The 15,789-nt window shown below is 39.0% G+C and overlaps 1 protein-coding gene across 2 annotated transcripts in view; it reads right to left on the reverse strand.

Annotated features, from left to right (window-relative positions):
* Window positions 1-10,251, reverse strand: part of LOC148028467 (uncharacterized) — a 164,277-nt gene extending 154,026 nt beyond the window's left edge. The window contains exon 1 of one of the 2 annotated variants that reach the window (XM_087690279.1): window positions 9,771-10,251. In XM_087690279.1, coding sequence (XP_087546405.1) covers window positions 9,771-10,062 — 292 coding nt within the window. In that variant the 5' untranslated portion in view covers window positions 10,063-10,251. The remainder of the gene's footprint in view (window positions 1-9,770) is intronic. The other variant, XM_087690280.1, reaches the window with a different exon arrangement.
* Window positions 10,252-15,789: the final 5,538 nt, after the last annotated feature.

The raw sequence follows: 15,789 nt of genomic DNA on the forward strand, positions 1-15,789 counted from the left end.
ATCCTCTCCATCCTACACTCCAATTGGTAGTCACAGACTTGGGATCCATCTCACTCTTCGACACTTTGCTCTGCCCTTGAGTATTTATACACTCTTCCATTCATTTACAGTATTCATTCACTTCAGAATTGTGTTCTTCTCTCCTTTTGTTTGTGTTTGAGTTTCTGAGTTTGAATTTTAAGTTTTGCATTTAGGGTTTGAGTTTTGCTTTTTGTATCTGTGTATGTCTCTTTGTGTTTCTATCATGGCTGTAAACTCTGTGTTTTCTCAATACAAACCCTGGTAGTTTTCTTCACAAGGGATAACACTAGGCCTTTGACTTCTTCCTGTCACCCCTCTCTAAAGCTGTAACCGCCATAATGAGATGAAAGCCTCCCTTGTAAACGCCAAGATGTCTCATACTCAAGCAACATCGAGGACATATGTGTAAAGCTCACAGGTGTACAGGATGTATGCGCCCTCAAAGCATTCGCCGCTCCATCAAACTCCGGAAGAAGCTTATAGAGTATCATGCCCACTAGATGTGCCTCTGGAAGGGCAAACTACATGTGTTGAAGTTAGTCCTGTACCTGTGTAACACGGAGCAAAAATAACTGGATGGTGTCCTTAGACTCAAACTTCATCTGTTGAAGCTGTCCATAAAGGGTCACAGCACACATAGGGAAAGGTGTCTCATACAACATCTGAAGCTTCGACCATATCTCTGGGGATGTCCTACAAGAGGTAATTGTTGAGAGAACTTTAGAAATACACCGAGGCAATGCAAAATACGCACAGGCATCGTCCGAACCCCGTGTAAGCTGAAAACGCAAGTTGTTGGTCTAAAAAAACGCAAGCCTAATCAACAGGGGGAAGAAAAACTTGTAATCAACAAAAAAGTCGCAACAGGAACCAAGAACTTGCAATCTGATACCATGTCAAAAGTGGTGCAGCAATGGACGCATAGACAAGTGCTGAAATAAACTGTTGAACACAAGATAGAATAACAAAAGAACAAAAAAACACTGCAAAGGAAGAGAACTCAGAGATATGCTCAAGAAATGGAATCCATATACCAAACACGTGAATGACACGTACATCAGTGAAACATTGGCTGCGTGGGCTCTAGCTCAAGCTCCTCTCTGACCACCTAAAGAATGAAGATGACTAAATGAGAGGAGTCGTCGTCGTTGAATAAATAGACCTAAAATATATCAAATATGGCAGTTGGTCGACCAACAATAAATTCCTAAATAATCACTCATATAACCACTATAAAATGCCTAAATTACGTAGTAATATCAAGCATAGCCCAGACTCACACATGAGCTAACTAGATTGCTAACAACCGTCTCATGTTTGGTATATCTTGAGTTCAACATTTTATTTCAATATTTGTTTATGCTTCCATTGCTACATCCACTTCTAAGATAAGGGCAGCTAGGATACTTTGGTGGTGGCACTATTTTTCATACTATGGTGGCTCACGGACTACATACAAGAATATATAGCACAAGTCCTTAACGTATGCAACAACCAATGCATGGTGTACTAAGCCCAATGTATCCAGTTCGACTAGTAATATGCATAACCCCATGTATAGCAGCATTGGCATGATGCCTCGAGCATAAAGTGGCGTGTTTGGTATTGCATCTACATCCCCAAATACTTATGAGGCTCAAAGAATGAGTGCTAGTCATGCAAATGCTTCTTTTGATGTTGGTCATGATGCAAATACAATAAATGCACCCTTTTTGCAACAGCCAATGTATGACAAATTAACTTCCAAAGGGGCAACAAAAGACTATGATGAGGATGGAAAAGAGATGAAGTTTGAGTCCTTTAGCAATGCACAAGATAGGCTGAAAGCTTTGATATTTATTCAACAGTTTGATACAGCCTTTTCAAGAGGAAACTTCACCAGATCCTCAAAGATTCGAAAGACGACCACTTTCTAAAGGGAAATGCATAGCACTATTGGTCCATGCTCTTAATGCAAGATAGAGCACTATCAACATGGATACAATTCAAGCAAATGTTTATATCGAATTGATTGACTAGTACATTTGAGGTGAACATCACGATAGCTTAGAACAAGCTTGATGCAACGCTTCCAAGGAAGTGGGGAGAAGCCAAATAAGAAGCTGTCAAAGGTTGAGAAAAGGGTAGATCTGAAAATCAGCCTAAAAAGAGGTCAAAACAACAAGGAAAGAGCTAGGAATCAATTGCATAACATAGGGAATCAAGAGCTGCAAATAAATGCTTTGTTTGTGAATAGGAGGGTCACATGGCTGAGAACTATCCCAAGATCCCAAGGGTAAGAAGCCCAAAACATTAGTTAGATTGATGCTAGATGTTATTAGTAATCAGCCCAATGATGATGCTACTAAGTTATGCAAAGCATAGGGCATGCTTTGATTTTCTTTGATAATAAAGCATGAGTCAATTTTATCTCTACAAATATAGCAACCCATCTAGGAGAAGTTGATATAGCATGCAAGGGCCATATAGAGCATGTCACACCACTCATTGGAAAGCTTTGTTTGCACATTTATGGATTGTGGACAGCAAAGAGTTCTCTTACTCCACTTGAGGGTTGTGATGTCTTGCTTGGTATGCCTTGGTGCCATCGCACACATACAATTATTGATTCACATGCTAAAATGATCACTATTCAACATAAGGCCAAAACCATAATTTGGATGTCAAGTTGAAAGGGAAATTCGTCCCTATTGTATCGGTTGTTGCCATTTCCAAAGTAATGAAAAATAAACTTTCAACGCACTTGGCTTTTAGTAAGGATAAGATTGATAATGAAAATGTTGGAAACATATCAAAATTAAAGAAGAATCACATTTCATTTCTGAAAATGTTTGTCGATTGCTTCTCTCAATCACTTTTGGAGTAGCTACCGCCTGAAAGGCTAGAAGATCATGGCATAGATCTTATCCCTAGAAATAACCAAATAAGCCACCCTGCAGGGTAAGTGCAGACCAATAGAAAGAGATAATGAGACAAGTAAATGAGCTATTGGAAATAGGATTGATTTAGTCCAACTCATCTACCTTTTGTTTTCCAATGCTTTTGTGCAAAAAAAGGATGGTTCATGGTGCATGTGCATTGACTATCATACTTTGAATAAAATCACAATAAAAAATTCATTTTCCAATCCCTCGAATCAATGATGTTATGGATAGATTGCAAGGGGCAGCCATATTCAACAATATAAATTTGAAAAGTGGGTAGCATAAGATTTGCATTGGACTAGCGGATGTGTCTAAGATATCTTTCAGGTCATCTTTTGGGTTATATGAGTTTCTCGCCATGCCTTTTAGACTTACAAATGCTCCTGTCACTTTTAATTAGATGATGGATCGCATGTTCAGGCCACATAAGAGGTTTGTAAGCACCTTTGATGATACCATTGTTGTCTACTTAAAGAATGAGATAGAGCACAAAAAGCATTTGAATATTGTGTTCAATGAGCTACATGAGCATAGACTGATCATTAATGACAAGAAGAGTTCATTTCTTTTGCATGAGATCCACTTTCTAAGGCACATAGCGCCGGCTGATGGTATTCAAATGGACCTTGCAAAGATTGAGGCAATACGTTCATGGCCACCCTTGAGAAATGTACATGAAATCCACAACTTTTTAGATCTATGCTCCTATTACATGAAGTATGTACGCAGTTTTGCTGAAGTTGCATCTTCACTACATACTTTGCAAAAGAAGGGTGTACCTTTTAAGTGGAAGGCTGTGAAAATTTCACTATTTGAAAAGTTGAAAAGAAAAGATGACTTTAGATCATGCGCTTGTGTGGCCTAATCTAAGGAAGCCATTTGTCGTTCAATGTGATGCATAGGGAAATAGCATAGAGGCTGTTTTAATGCAACATAGCTAAGTTATGGTATCTTTTGACATGGAAATACTATCTTTTAGAAGCTGATATCACAAGCGAATAAACCATCAAACATTGCACTATTTCTTGTATCAAACTAAGTTGTTTGAGAAGCACATGAGATGAGCCAACTTCTTATATGTGTTTCATTTTCAGATTATACACATAGATGGAAAAAAAACGTGGTAGCTAACGCATTATCACGTAAGCCTTAGATTTCGCCTATCACTATGGTATATCACACTAAGTTGGATACTATGAAAAATGAATATGTTGTTAATTCAAACTTTGCAAATATATATGATCAACCTTGTAATGGCCAAAGACATGAGCAATTTGTGCTTAGAGATGGTTTTCTGTTGATGCATGGATAATCGTCTATCACAAAGCAGTTGAGGCCTAAAGTGATCACTGAGAGTCGTGCTCCTCCTTATGCAAGGCATAGAGGGATTGATGCTACAATTGGACCAGTGGAGCATTTTTTTCATTGACCTTCTTAATTCTTGGAGACACAATGTTGAGCAGTTTGTCAAGACATGCATCATATATCAAAAAGTAAAGTATGATAGGCAAAACATGTAGGGCTTGTTGCAGCCCTTTCTATTCTAGATAGGCCTTGGCAAAGCATTCCTATGGATTTTATCTTTGAGCTACATAGGATACCTACAAGGAATGATAGGATATAAACCAATATTTGCAGGTTTAATAAACATGCCCATTTCATTCCAGTGAGGAAGAAGATAAGTGATGATCATATATTGTGCTTATTTTTGCAGCATGTGTTTAAGTATCATGGCATGCCAAAGTCTAAGCTTTCAAAAGGTATTCAGTGAAGTTTCAAAACTATTCACCAATGGATGCTAAGTGGATCGAAGACGATGACTTGGTAGACTATCCTTGATTGTTGCATTTTTATCCCGAGGCTTTTTAGTTAGAGCCCGACTTTGGATCAGACTCAGTCAGGTTTAGTAGAGCAAGGGTCCAAAGCATTGCTCGATGCTCAAGGTGGAGGTAGCACTTTCACTTCTCCAGTGATGGACAACTCTCGTATATAGTGGATCTCGGATGTATTCAACGCACCAAGGTGTTGTGCTAACAATATATCTACCATGAGATTACTATTTATTGTACCAATTACTACAATTGTACACAAATGGATATGGTTTTCACTGCAGCTCTAAAACTATACATTTTAATCAATATGCATCAATTTGCATGTCTATGATCATCAAAGATTGATTATCGTTTGCTGGTTTTCAATGGCTGATCATTAGTTTTCGATGATATTCAACTGGTTTTGTGGACAGCAACATGTTTTACAAATGCCATTGATAGTTCAGCCATGGTTCATGCTCAATTTATACCTTGCTATGGTTGTTTGGCCAAAACAATTTGCATATGCTTATGAGAAATGCATTCTATGGATTTCTAGCAGCAATATTGGATTCTTTATGAGTCTTATGTTTTATGTATGCTGGCTGGAAATTTTCAGCAAGTGTTTAGCATTAGCATGGTTCAACAACAATCGCCAATGTTGTTTTTACTATGATGCCTTTTGGAAAATTCCAATGCAGTATGTTTTGCTTTGGCACATTGCAATGCAATCAAGGACAATTGCAAGGATTTCAAGGGAGTGGTCTATCACAAAGACATGAAATTTTATTGCTTTGCTTAGCATTTGATGAAAAGCTAATCAAATGTGCAAATGTGACTTACACACGAGGTGCACATCAATTATTTCATAGTAAGGAACCCAAGACCCTGAGATATCAATTCGTACAAAAGGCAAAAGTTGTAATAAGTTATGCTTGACAAATACTAGGTAGTACCAACTATCAAAACTTAGCCTAGAACATTTAATTAGCCATTAGTGTTGATGGTGACACTAGAGAATCGGCATTGATTGATTGATTAATGCCCGTTCTGGGCTAATGAGTGCTTAAGATCACTTGGATGATAAGTTGTTCGCTGGTTAGATTATTTTTTGGACACGGTTATAATTATTAAACTAAATTTTAAAATGTATATTTTGAAATTTAATTTAATGGGCTAGATAATGTTGGAAATTCGATTTGGAAGGTTGCCCCTTGGCAAAACTTGCCCGTGCAAGTTTGGGAAAGTTAAATTGGAGCTTAAGGGAAAAGGAAAATCTCATTTTTGCAATTTGGAGTTGTTAAAAGAGAGGTTGGGCTGGTGTTGCTTACTTTTGGGGCCATTTCTTAGCCATTGAAGACGATTTTGCTAAAGACAATTGCATATTCTTGATCAGGGGAGTCTAACTCAATTTCACCAAATTCTCACGACAAATCTCTAAAATTTCTTTCTATAGCATTCTCTCTCTTTCTCTAGCCATTTCCCAACTTTACTCCAAGTTATACAACAATCCAACCATTGGAGGTGGAGATTTTGATGAACCCTAATTCATAGCAAAAATTAGGGTTTGATGGCCACCTCGAGAAGCGTACCCAAATTCGAAGGCTTCAAACTTGAATTTTTAGAGCTAAAATCTATGCACTCCTCCCCCATTGAGATGTCTATGAGACAAAGCTTGAGCACATCCTTAAGCTTACATTAACACTTTCTATTTGATATGAGAGGATTCAAAAGGCCAACAACCAACATTGAATTTGTGACAAATTGATTTGAAGGCTTATTAGTCATTTATAATAGCAAAAGGCACTTGGGTTAATAAAGCATATTGAAAAATCTCAATTGTTCTCCATCCACTTGCAATACAAGTTAAAGAAATACAAATACCACAAGGGGCGCCCAGTCTTGAAACTTAGGTGTCAACTATCTAAGATTAAGCGATAAAATGTGTACTTCATTTTATGTGAATTTGCTTCCTGCTATAATTAAGTGTTAATCAAGTCATTACTACCCTTTCAAAGAAGCAAGGTTGGTTTCACCAACTATTAGTTATCGTCATCCTAGTGGATCTGTTCTTATTAGGCCTACTCTTTAAAGGCTACTGCATTTGCTACTTTTGTTATGTCTCTTCAACATCGACAACATTCTCACATCTCTAAAACATATTTGCCAAGGGTTTCAAAAATGGAAGATATGAAATGGGTTTCATAGGTTTCGTACAACTTCTGTAAAATGTTAAAAACAGGTTTCATTAGAGATATAAAAAAGTATAAAAGTATTATAGACATATATTATATAAGTCATGTGACATAGAAAACACAAATTAACATTATTCATTATCACTATTCTATACAATGCAAATCAAGATTCAACATAGGATCAATATTTGCATGCATCATGGTCGACTATCCATGTCCAACATTAACTTTAGTTGTAAAAGGAGCCATCAATATATGCAATCATCATGGACCACAACTCAAAAAAAAAACTTGAGGCAATCAATGCAAATATCCATGTCAACCTGTTAAGTAAATCCATAATAAACAATGATTACAAAAATCCCAAGACTTTTAGGATATGGCATTTGTGAAAGTTTAAAGTAGGTATTTCATACGCTTATGAAACGCCTAGGTATGATACAAGTTTCCTAACCTTGTGAAACGGGTTTCTTGGCAACTATGCTCTAGAAGCTATGTTTGGCCCCCTTTACTGCCATCATTGTCATCAAGACTACATACATTAGATTGAGCATTAAGATTGGATAGTTTGTTGCATTCAGTCCATTTGGGTCTATGGCTAGAAGGTGGATCTAATATCCATGCCTTTATGTGGCATGTGTCATTATCATGTATCCAAGTCACAGATCTATGCATAGTCACATGGAACGGCAAATGGGAACACAGAATGAGAATGGGGATGGCCAATCGCCATTCCATGTGGCTATTTAGTCACATGTTATTGGCATGAAATGGGAAAGAAAAACAGAGAATGAGAATGGGGATGGCCAATCGCCATTCCATGTGGCTATTTAGTCACATGTTATTGGCATGAATGGAAGTGGAATACCAAAAAATGGCCATTCCATGTGACTATGGATCTATGGGGGCATTCCATTGCTATCAAGGCTACTAATACCTACCATGGCAACGTGTGCAACAGCACTAGAAGCTCATGGGACTATGATGGCCCATGCTCGACAGGTCTACTCCACACCTAAATAGAGTGAATTGCTTTTGATCAAGGCAAAGCACATGTACCTATTTATAAAGATATCCACAAGTATAGTCTTTATGCATGTCTCAAAGCACCTGAATGCTCCCCAAAGCTTGGGACTAATATAGCATGTTGAACCAAGCTCCCATCACAAGGATTCATGTGTCATGTCCCATTATCGGCCCACACCATCCTGATGTGTGACTAGAGCTACCTACCGTCTAGAGCCCACAATTAGATCTCACAAGAGAGATTACGCGACTGAGCCCTGAAGGCTGAGTCCTCTCTATAGAGCTCTTACACCACCCTAGCCATAGGACATATTCACACTACAAGACCTTTAACCCTTTGAGCATGGTCACATCTAGTGACCAAATGGTCATGGTCAACTGCCAATGTTTTGGGTATCCAAGGATGTACAAATGATGTTAGTTGTTAGCAAAATCATCCTACAATTGAGCTCTTACACCATCCTAGCCATGGGGCATATTCACACTACAAGACCTTTAACCCTTTGGGCATGGTCACATCCAGTGACCAAATGGTCATGGTCAATGGCTAGTGTTGTGGGTGCCCATCCAAATGTACAAATGCATGTTAGTTATCAGCAAAAGTGTCCTACAATTGGGTTGTGAATTTAACTTGGCACTTTAAACTTGGTCGACAATTGCATGCAATTTAGTGCCAACTTGTAGTTGCAATTCTTAAAACAATCGCTCAATTCTAACTCAGATCTCCACTCTTTAAATGCACCTTGTGCATCTCAATCATGTGATCATTTGCACAATCTGTTGCATGATTAGAATAACGAGCAGCATTCATGTGTGTTGGTGTGTTTTAGCTAAGACCTCAGCTTCTCTTCCAATCGCACCAAGTGCATCTCACTCGTGTGATCATCTGCATGTCTCTTGCATGAATCGAACGACAATGAGCATTCATTCCACTTACTGTTTGGTACATGTTGTGTGTTCATGCGGTCAGAAAAAGGTTATCCTATAAGTTGCCAAGTCCTGTAAAAGTTAGCATTGCTTAAATCAAGTATCATATATGGAAGAGAAGACTGGAAGCCTTTCACAAGTTCTCCTTGCTTTTTTCTGTGCTTTTGTGTGAAGGTAGAAATGTTCTATATCCTGGATCCAATACTATGCTTGGACAATATCGAATACGAGGACTTATTCAAGCAGGTCCAATTGAAGAGTGGTTAACCACACTGCCCACTAGCTTCATGCAAAATACATGGAGACACGATGAGCCAAGACCAGGACTTCTGCACAGTAATCATATAAGTTCAAGAGAAGAAAACTGCATGACCTTGCTTATTTCTATGAAATCGCCATAAATTACTATGTTTTGACAGATCTGACACAATAGTCAGCAAATGGCATGCGTCAATGCCACCCAAATGTTATTTCTGACAGTTGTCAAAATCGGGACAGTTAACATTCACAAAACCAAAAGGTGACAACGTTACAAAAATGGCAGAAACATCACAAAACGCTGTTCAAACATGAAATCAGGATCCAAACCATCTACCGTCTTAAGTGAAATTTCTTAACAATAGCTTTGATCCTGGGATTCAGACCGAATACTGCTGAGTCCAAGCATGCATTAAGACTAAAAGACAGACGAAGGCCTTATGGAGATGCAGGGTTAAACGCGATAAGCAAGCTGGCAACCAGATGTTTCGATATAAAAGAAAGAAACAAGAGAACGAACATCAAATCTTTAACTTGCGATGAGAAAAGAATGGGCCTCAAAGGATTATCTTGCAATAACAAGAAAATGTCGTTAAATGTTTACTTACCTTGCGATGGAAGGGGGCAGGCGATGGGGGGAGCTGCTGCAGTGGAGGAGTGCATGCGCACGCTGGAGAGATGCGAAGCAGGGCAATGCAAGCGACGGCCAAGCGCGCATAATAGCCAAGAAGACCGCGAAAAAGAAGAAGAAAATAGGCGAGATCGAGGGCACTCTTCAGAAAACCTTGGGCCCGCTATTCTGGCGTCCCCTCCTCTTGCAGAAACGACGAGAGAGGGAGAAAGAGAAGGCGAAGGCGAAGGCGAAGACAGTACGTTTCTCTGCAGAACAAGGCCTTCCATGGCTGATCGTGTAAATCTGTCAAGCCACCTGCTAGGCTACAAAGAATGCCATCGATGATATTTGCTTGTTCTGCTGTTGTTTCTTCTTTTCCATTTCACCCCCTCAACTTTCCGTTCATGATTGTCACAGACGGTGGCACATCAACGTAAATCAAAACCTCTCTCCCACCCTCGCGCGGCCCCCTTCCCCAGGCCCCCGGTCCCATAAACCGCGCGGCCCCTAAAACTGTTCATCACTTTTTATAATGCGGGTCATATTAGCTGCAAGGATTATAGATGCGAGGTAAAATAGCTTTTACAGAAGAGTATGAAAATCCAAGGCTTCTCTCCCTCTCATCTCCCCCCAATTCCATATATTTTTTCTCTCATTCTCTCTCTATATTTTATTTTAGTTTATTTTCTTTCATCTCCTTGCTCTTTCTCTTCCCTTTTCTTCTCCCCTCTCTTCTCTTTTTCCTCTCTCCCTCTCCTCTGTTTTCCTTTTTTTCTTCTTCACTCTCTTCAAATTTTTTTCTCTTCTATCTCTTTTTATTTTTTTTCTCTCTCTTTTAAATTTGATCTTTTCTCTCTTTATAATTATCTCTCTCTCTCTCTCTTTTCTCTATAATTCTCTCTCTATGTGTTCTTCTCTCTCTCTTCTCGCTATTTTCTTATCTCTCCCCCTCTCTCCTCTCTTTTTCTTCTCTCTCTCTCCTCTTTTTTCCTTTTTTAATTCTCTCTCTCAAAGTATGTAAAAATTTATATTTTAATTTTAAATTAAAATTTTAAACCATTTAATTAAAAGAAAAAATAAAACTTTTAAAAATATATTTTTTTAGAGAAAAGTTTAATCTAACTAAAAAAGGGGGAGAAGAGAAAGAGAAATAGAGAGAGAAACTTTTGATTTAAAAAGAGGAAGAAATAGACATTTGTAAAAAAATTGATTTAATTAAAAGAGAGAGAGAGCCTATACATGAGAGAGAGGGGGGGGTTAATTTAAAAATAGAGGTTTGGGAAGGGGATAGGTTTGAGAAGCCCTCTAGAGGTTTAGGGCTTTTCGAATCTACAACCAAAATAATATAGTAGTAAGATGTGCAATTCTTACCAAAGGCCATTTCGTTCCCCTATACTATGAAAACCTAAGATAATGTGCAATTCTTGTTAAAGACCATTTCATTCCTCCTTACCATAGAAACCTAAGTGTGACAACTAAGACTAGGGAAATTTGTTACCACAAGGAGTCATCAAGTATGTCCAAATCTAGAAAGAAGACCCTAGAGAATCCAAAATCAAACCTTAAGTTAGCTCCATTGACTTTCTTTCACACCCCAATAGCATGTAGGCAATCCCAAAAGAGGTGCTTTTCAGTCTCCTCCACTTTCTTGCATAGGGGGCAGTGAGGACTAAATTGAATCTTCAGGCTTAGATGAGCACATAAGGGCAATGACTTTAACAGGAGCCTTCAATTAAAGACATTGAATCTGAAGGAATGAGTAGTCTTCCACACATTCTTAAGTCTTCTCTTCCAAGTGAATATGGATCCAAAGGGATATTCTTTCCTCCACTTGTCATTGATCTTCATGGCAATAGCTGACAATGCCACTATTAAGTATTTTGACTTCCTAGATTCCCATATAGTCTTGCCATTGGGCCAATTAGAGATTGCAAAGGTTGAGATTGAGCAAAGTATTACCTTTTTTGAAGGGGGCACAGGTCTAGTTTGCTTCCTTCAAAGTAGTCTACCACCTTCAAGCAAGTGCTTGCACAACACTCAAGGCAAGAATTTCGACCTCCTCGATGGAGTAGCTCATGCCGGTCCTGGCAACTTATACCAAGCCGTTGCTTGCCCTTAACAAGTGAGGCAACAAGCCAATGTTTTAGTAAGATAACCCAGGTTTTGTCATCCATCCTCTTGATCAAACCAAAGGCAAGACTTTGAGCTTTGATGACAATTGATTTGGTACCTACTCCTCCTGACTCCCTACTCGCAATGATCGTGTCCCGCTAAATATGAGACCCTTGTATATCTGGCATACCCACGGGGGTAGTATCTCTCAGAGTAGCACCCATAGGGGCGCCACCTCTGCGGACGCCTGAGCAAAACCTAGAGTCACTAGAGTAGATGTCCCTACAGGTGTGACAAATCTTAGAGGTGACAACTCTCCACCATATCTACAAGATGGAGACACTACATCGGTACCTCCATAACATCCACTTGAGCCATCCTCCTAAAACCTATATAAGAGTGAGGAGTAACACTCCTCTCTGAAATCGACTATGGCATCTCCTCCATACCCTCAGGATATTGAATTGGTCAATGGTATGTAATGTGTCGAAATTCTGATCGTGTTTCTTCCCGATCTTTGCTCGCCTATTCGTACCTATAAAAGGGGGAGTTCTGTTGCATCTGCTAGACCATAAAAACTTCCTCAATAACTATTCCAACTACTTCCAAGCACTTTTGCCGAAGGCAAATAATGAAGCTAAAAACACTGTTGTAGAAGTAACGACCAATTTCAACACAATCAGTCTACCTACAAACAAGAGGGGTTGGCTCATTCATTTATTAACCTTCAATGTGAATTTATCCATATACCATACAAACCTTTGTTTGTTGGTGATGCCAACTCCAATTGAGGCACCTAGATACCTTATGATCTCATTAGGCTTAACAAGCTTTGAAGTTGTATTGCAACAACCAATGCTCAAGCTCCCTCTAAGATAGGTAGGTCAATCCTATTTTGGCCTAACTAATCTTGGAATCCGAGAGATCAACGAACTCTTAGTAAGCATCCGTGAGGGCATCCAGAGACTCCTTCTCTATAGTAACCACCACTGAGTTGTTATCGGCAAAGAATTGTGCGGAGGCAACACTACCATCCAGGAGGGGAAGCACACGATGGAGCTTGCCTGATTCTGTGATCAATTTTTCACAACAAAGGGTCAATGATCAAGGCAAACAAAGGTGGAACGAGTAGGCAACCTTGACGAATTGACCTCCTAAGGTCAAAGGGATTGGACAATGAACCATTGATGTTTACAGTAGCAAAAGCATTGTGAAAAAAACTACTAACCATTGATATGATGATAGAGCCAAAAACATGAGGGTTGTCATGGTGCTTAGTATGAATGACCAACTTACTTTGTCGTGCGCTTTGTCTAAGTCCATGTTGACAAGGACAAAGGGCAAGAGCATGATCCATTGAGAAGATCAAGTTGAGAACCATGTCTTGGATCCTCCCGCCAAAGACAAATATGTATTGCTTCTCATGAATGACTCAAGCAAGGAGCACCTTCATTCTCATGGCTAGTGCTTTGGCCAATACCTTATAAGAGAAATTGAGCATAGTTAGGCCCTCCAGTTGGTCACCTTAGTCTTGAGGGGGGACTTGGGTATTAGTTTGATCATTTCTCTATTGAAAGAGTGAAGCAATGTGCCACAGCTTTTTACCCCCTTCTAACCTAGTTTGGCATGGAGACCGGATTCACAACGCAAATATCCTAGAGCTTTTAGAACAATTCCATTGGGAGGCCATCAGGCCCTTGAGACTTCCAATGCTTCATCTTCACAACAACCAGCTTTATCTCATCAACCATGAAGGGTCACTCAAGCAATAGTGCCCCATTAGTTGGTATTGGGAGACAAGCATTAGCAAAGAAGTCTTGAAGCCATGGGCTATAGAAATTGCATGTCACAACAGACATAATATGCAAGGAGTAGAGAACACATAACAAATATGAGAAGAACTGATACTGCTTTAATTTCAAATGAATTGATACAAAGATGGCTCTATATACCTGTGCGTTTTCATTATGAAGCTTAGATGGCAATCTAGACAGATGATAGGTGAAGAGCTTAAGGGCAGCTGGAAGAACTCTGACTAGGTGAAAAATAAATTGATGATGGCTTTAGAGGGGACTTCCTTTTATAACCCAAGAAGGTAGTCTATGGTTAACATGCCTCCTTGAGACTCCCCAGCCAAGGGCTGCTTTTGCAGCCCCCCAATCCTAAAATAGGGGTTTGTGATAACTCCTATACCCTCCTGCAACTCAATGCATTGTGCCTCAAGTTGCTACCAACATAACTACTCTATCCAATCCAAAGGCTAGATCCACAAAGATAACCTTTTTGACATCCGATCATATAGACCTCATCTAGCATACAAGTCAAGACAACCCACCCAATGTCCATGCTCACGCATAGCTTCTTCTCATAATGGGAACCTTACAACTTAGAGCACCATGGATCATTGGTGGCACCTTATGAGGATGGGGTATTAAGCATATCTAACACCCCCCTCAATGTCCACTCACAAATGAACTATATTCTTGGCCCAATGCTAAGCCTCTAAATATGAATTCAAAGGAGATTATTCGTAAGCGCTTTGGTAAAGATATATGCTCCATTCTCCTTTTTTGGACAATAGACCACAGCTCTACTATCCCATCCTCGATCAAGTCACACACATAGTGATACTGGATCTCAATGTGTTTGGTGCATGCATGAAAACTTGGAATTTTTTGCAATGGCGATGCAACTCTAATTGTAACATCTTAGCACTATTGGATATTCATATTGTACTCCCATATGCCATAAGATCCTCCTTAATCACACTGCTTCACATGTAGTAAAGCAAGCTATCTTGTCCTCTGCTTTAGTAGAAGACAATACCATAGTTGGTTGCTTCTTACTGATCCAAAAGAAGATTCATCAACCTAAAGAGAAACAATATCCAAAAATTGATTTCCTGGAATCACTGTCACCTGCCCAATCCAAGTTATAGTTTCCCGTAAGAGTATCCAATAAATATTTCAACAATGTAGAAAGTTAAAGTGCCAAGGAATGTACATGAGGTAATGTGGTTTGTGTGGCAAATTAAGTAGCATGGAAGATACCTCAAGTATCTATCTTATATTTGTACACCTCTAACAAGTGCATTTCTCATGGACGGATGATCAACTTTTAATATGCTCGAGAATATGCTAGCTGTTCATGGAATATTGCAGCTCCTACAGTTGGACTTGCCATTCCATCTCTTTCTCAATGCATTAGATGTTGCTATAGAAAGTGCTTGCCTAGTTTAGACCATTGTACTATGCTAGTAAAAGGTTATCAATAGCAAAAAATAATTATACTAACACTTTCACATGGTTTTTCATGTAGATAATCAGGTTTTACTTTATTTGGTGAATAAGCCACAACTTACAAGAAGATTCGATGTTACTTTGATAAGAGTTGGACTATAAGTTGATTCATACATAAGATAAATCACATGTTATATCTAAATTTTTAAGTAGATTGGAAGGAGAGGAATCCAATGAACCAATCAATTATCAACCACCTTATGCTAAATAATTTAAAGCTCAAGGCATTGATGTGGATTCATACTATGATAAAATGCTACAACTTCTTACTAAGGGAACTAGACCTAGTCATCTGACTAGAGATTAGTGAAGGAAGCTAGTGTCAAGACTCGCGTGGTGGGGGGACTTACTTGAGTTACTGCACCAAACACACAATAGGAAGCTCACTCAAGAACACAATAAGAGAGATGGAGGCCAAAATGTTTTCTTGTCGGTTTTTATCTCCTTTTTCTACACACAATACAATATACACAAAGTATAACAAAGATACAACATAAAGGAAAGTGGCCTATTAAGTCAAGCAGTGCATAACTAACTATACTAATCAACTGGTGCTATAACTATGCTAGCTATAGGTAGGTGCAATAGACTAAATATATGGTA

This window comes from Lygodium microphyllum, chromosome 12 (genome assembly GCF_053477565.2).
Source record: "Lygodium microphyllum isolate KBCC chromosome 12, Lygodium_microphyllum_v1.1.10, whole genome shotgun sequence".
Classification (NCBI taxonomy): Eukaryota; Viridiplantae; Streptophyta; class Polypodiopsida; order Schizaeales; family Lygodiaceae; genus Lygodium; species Lygodium microphyllum.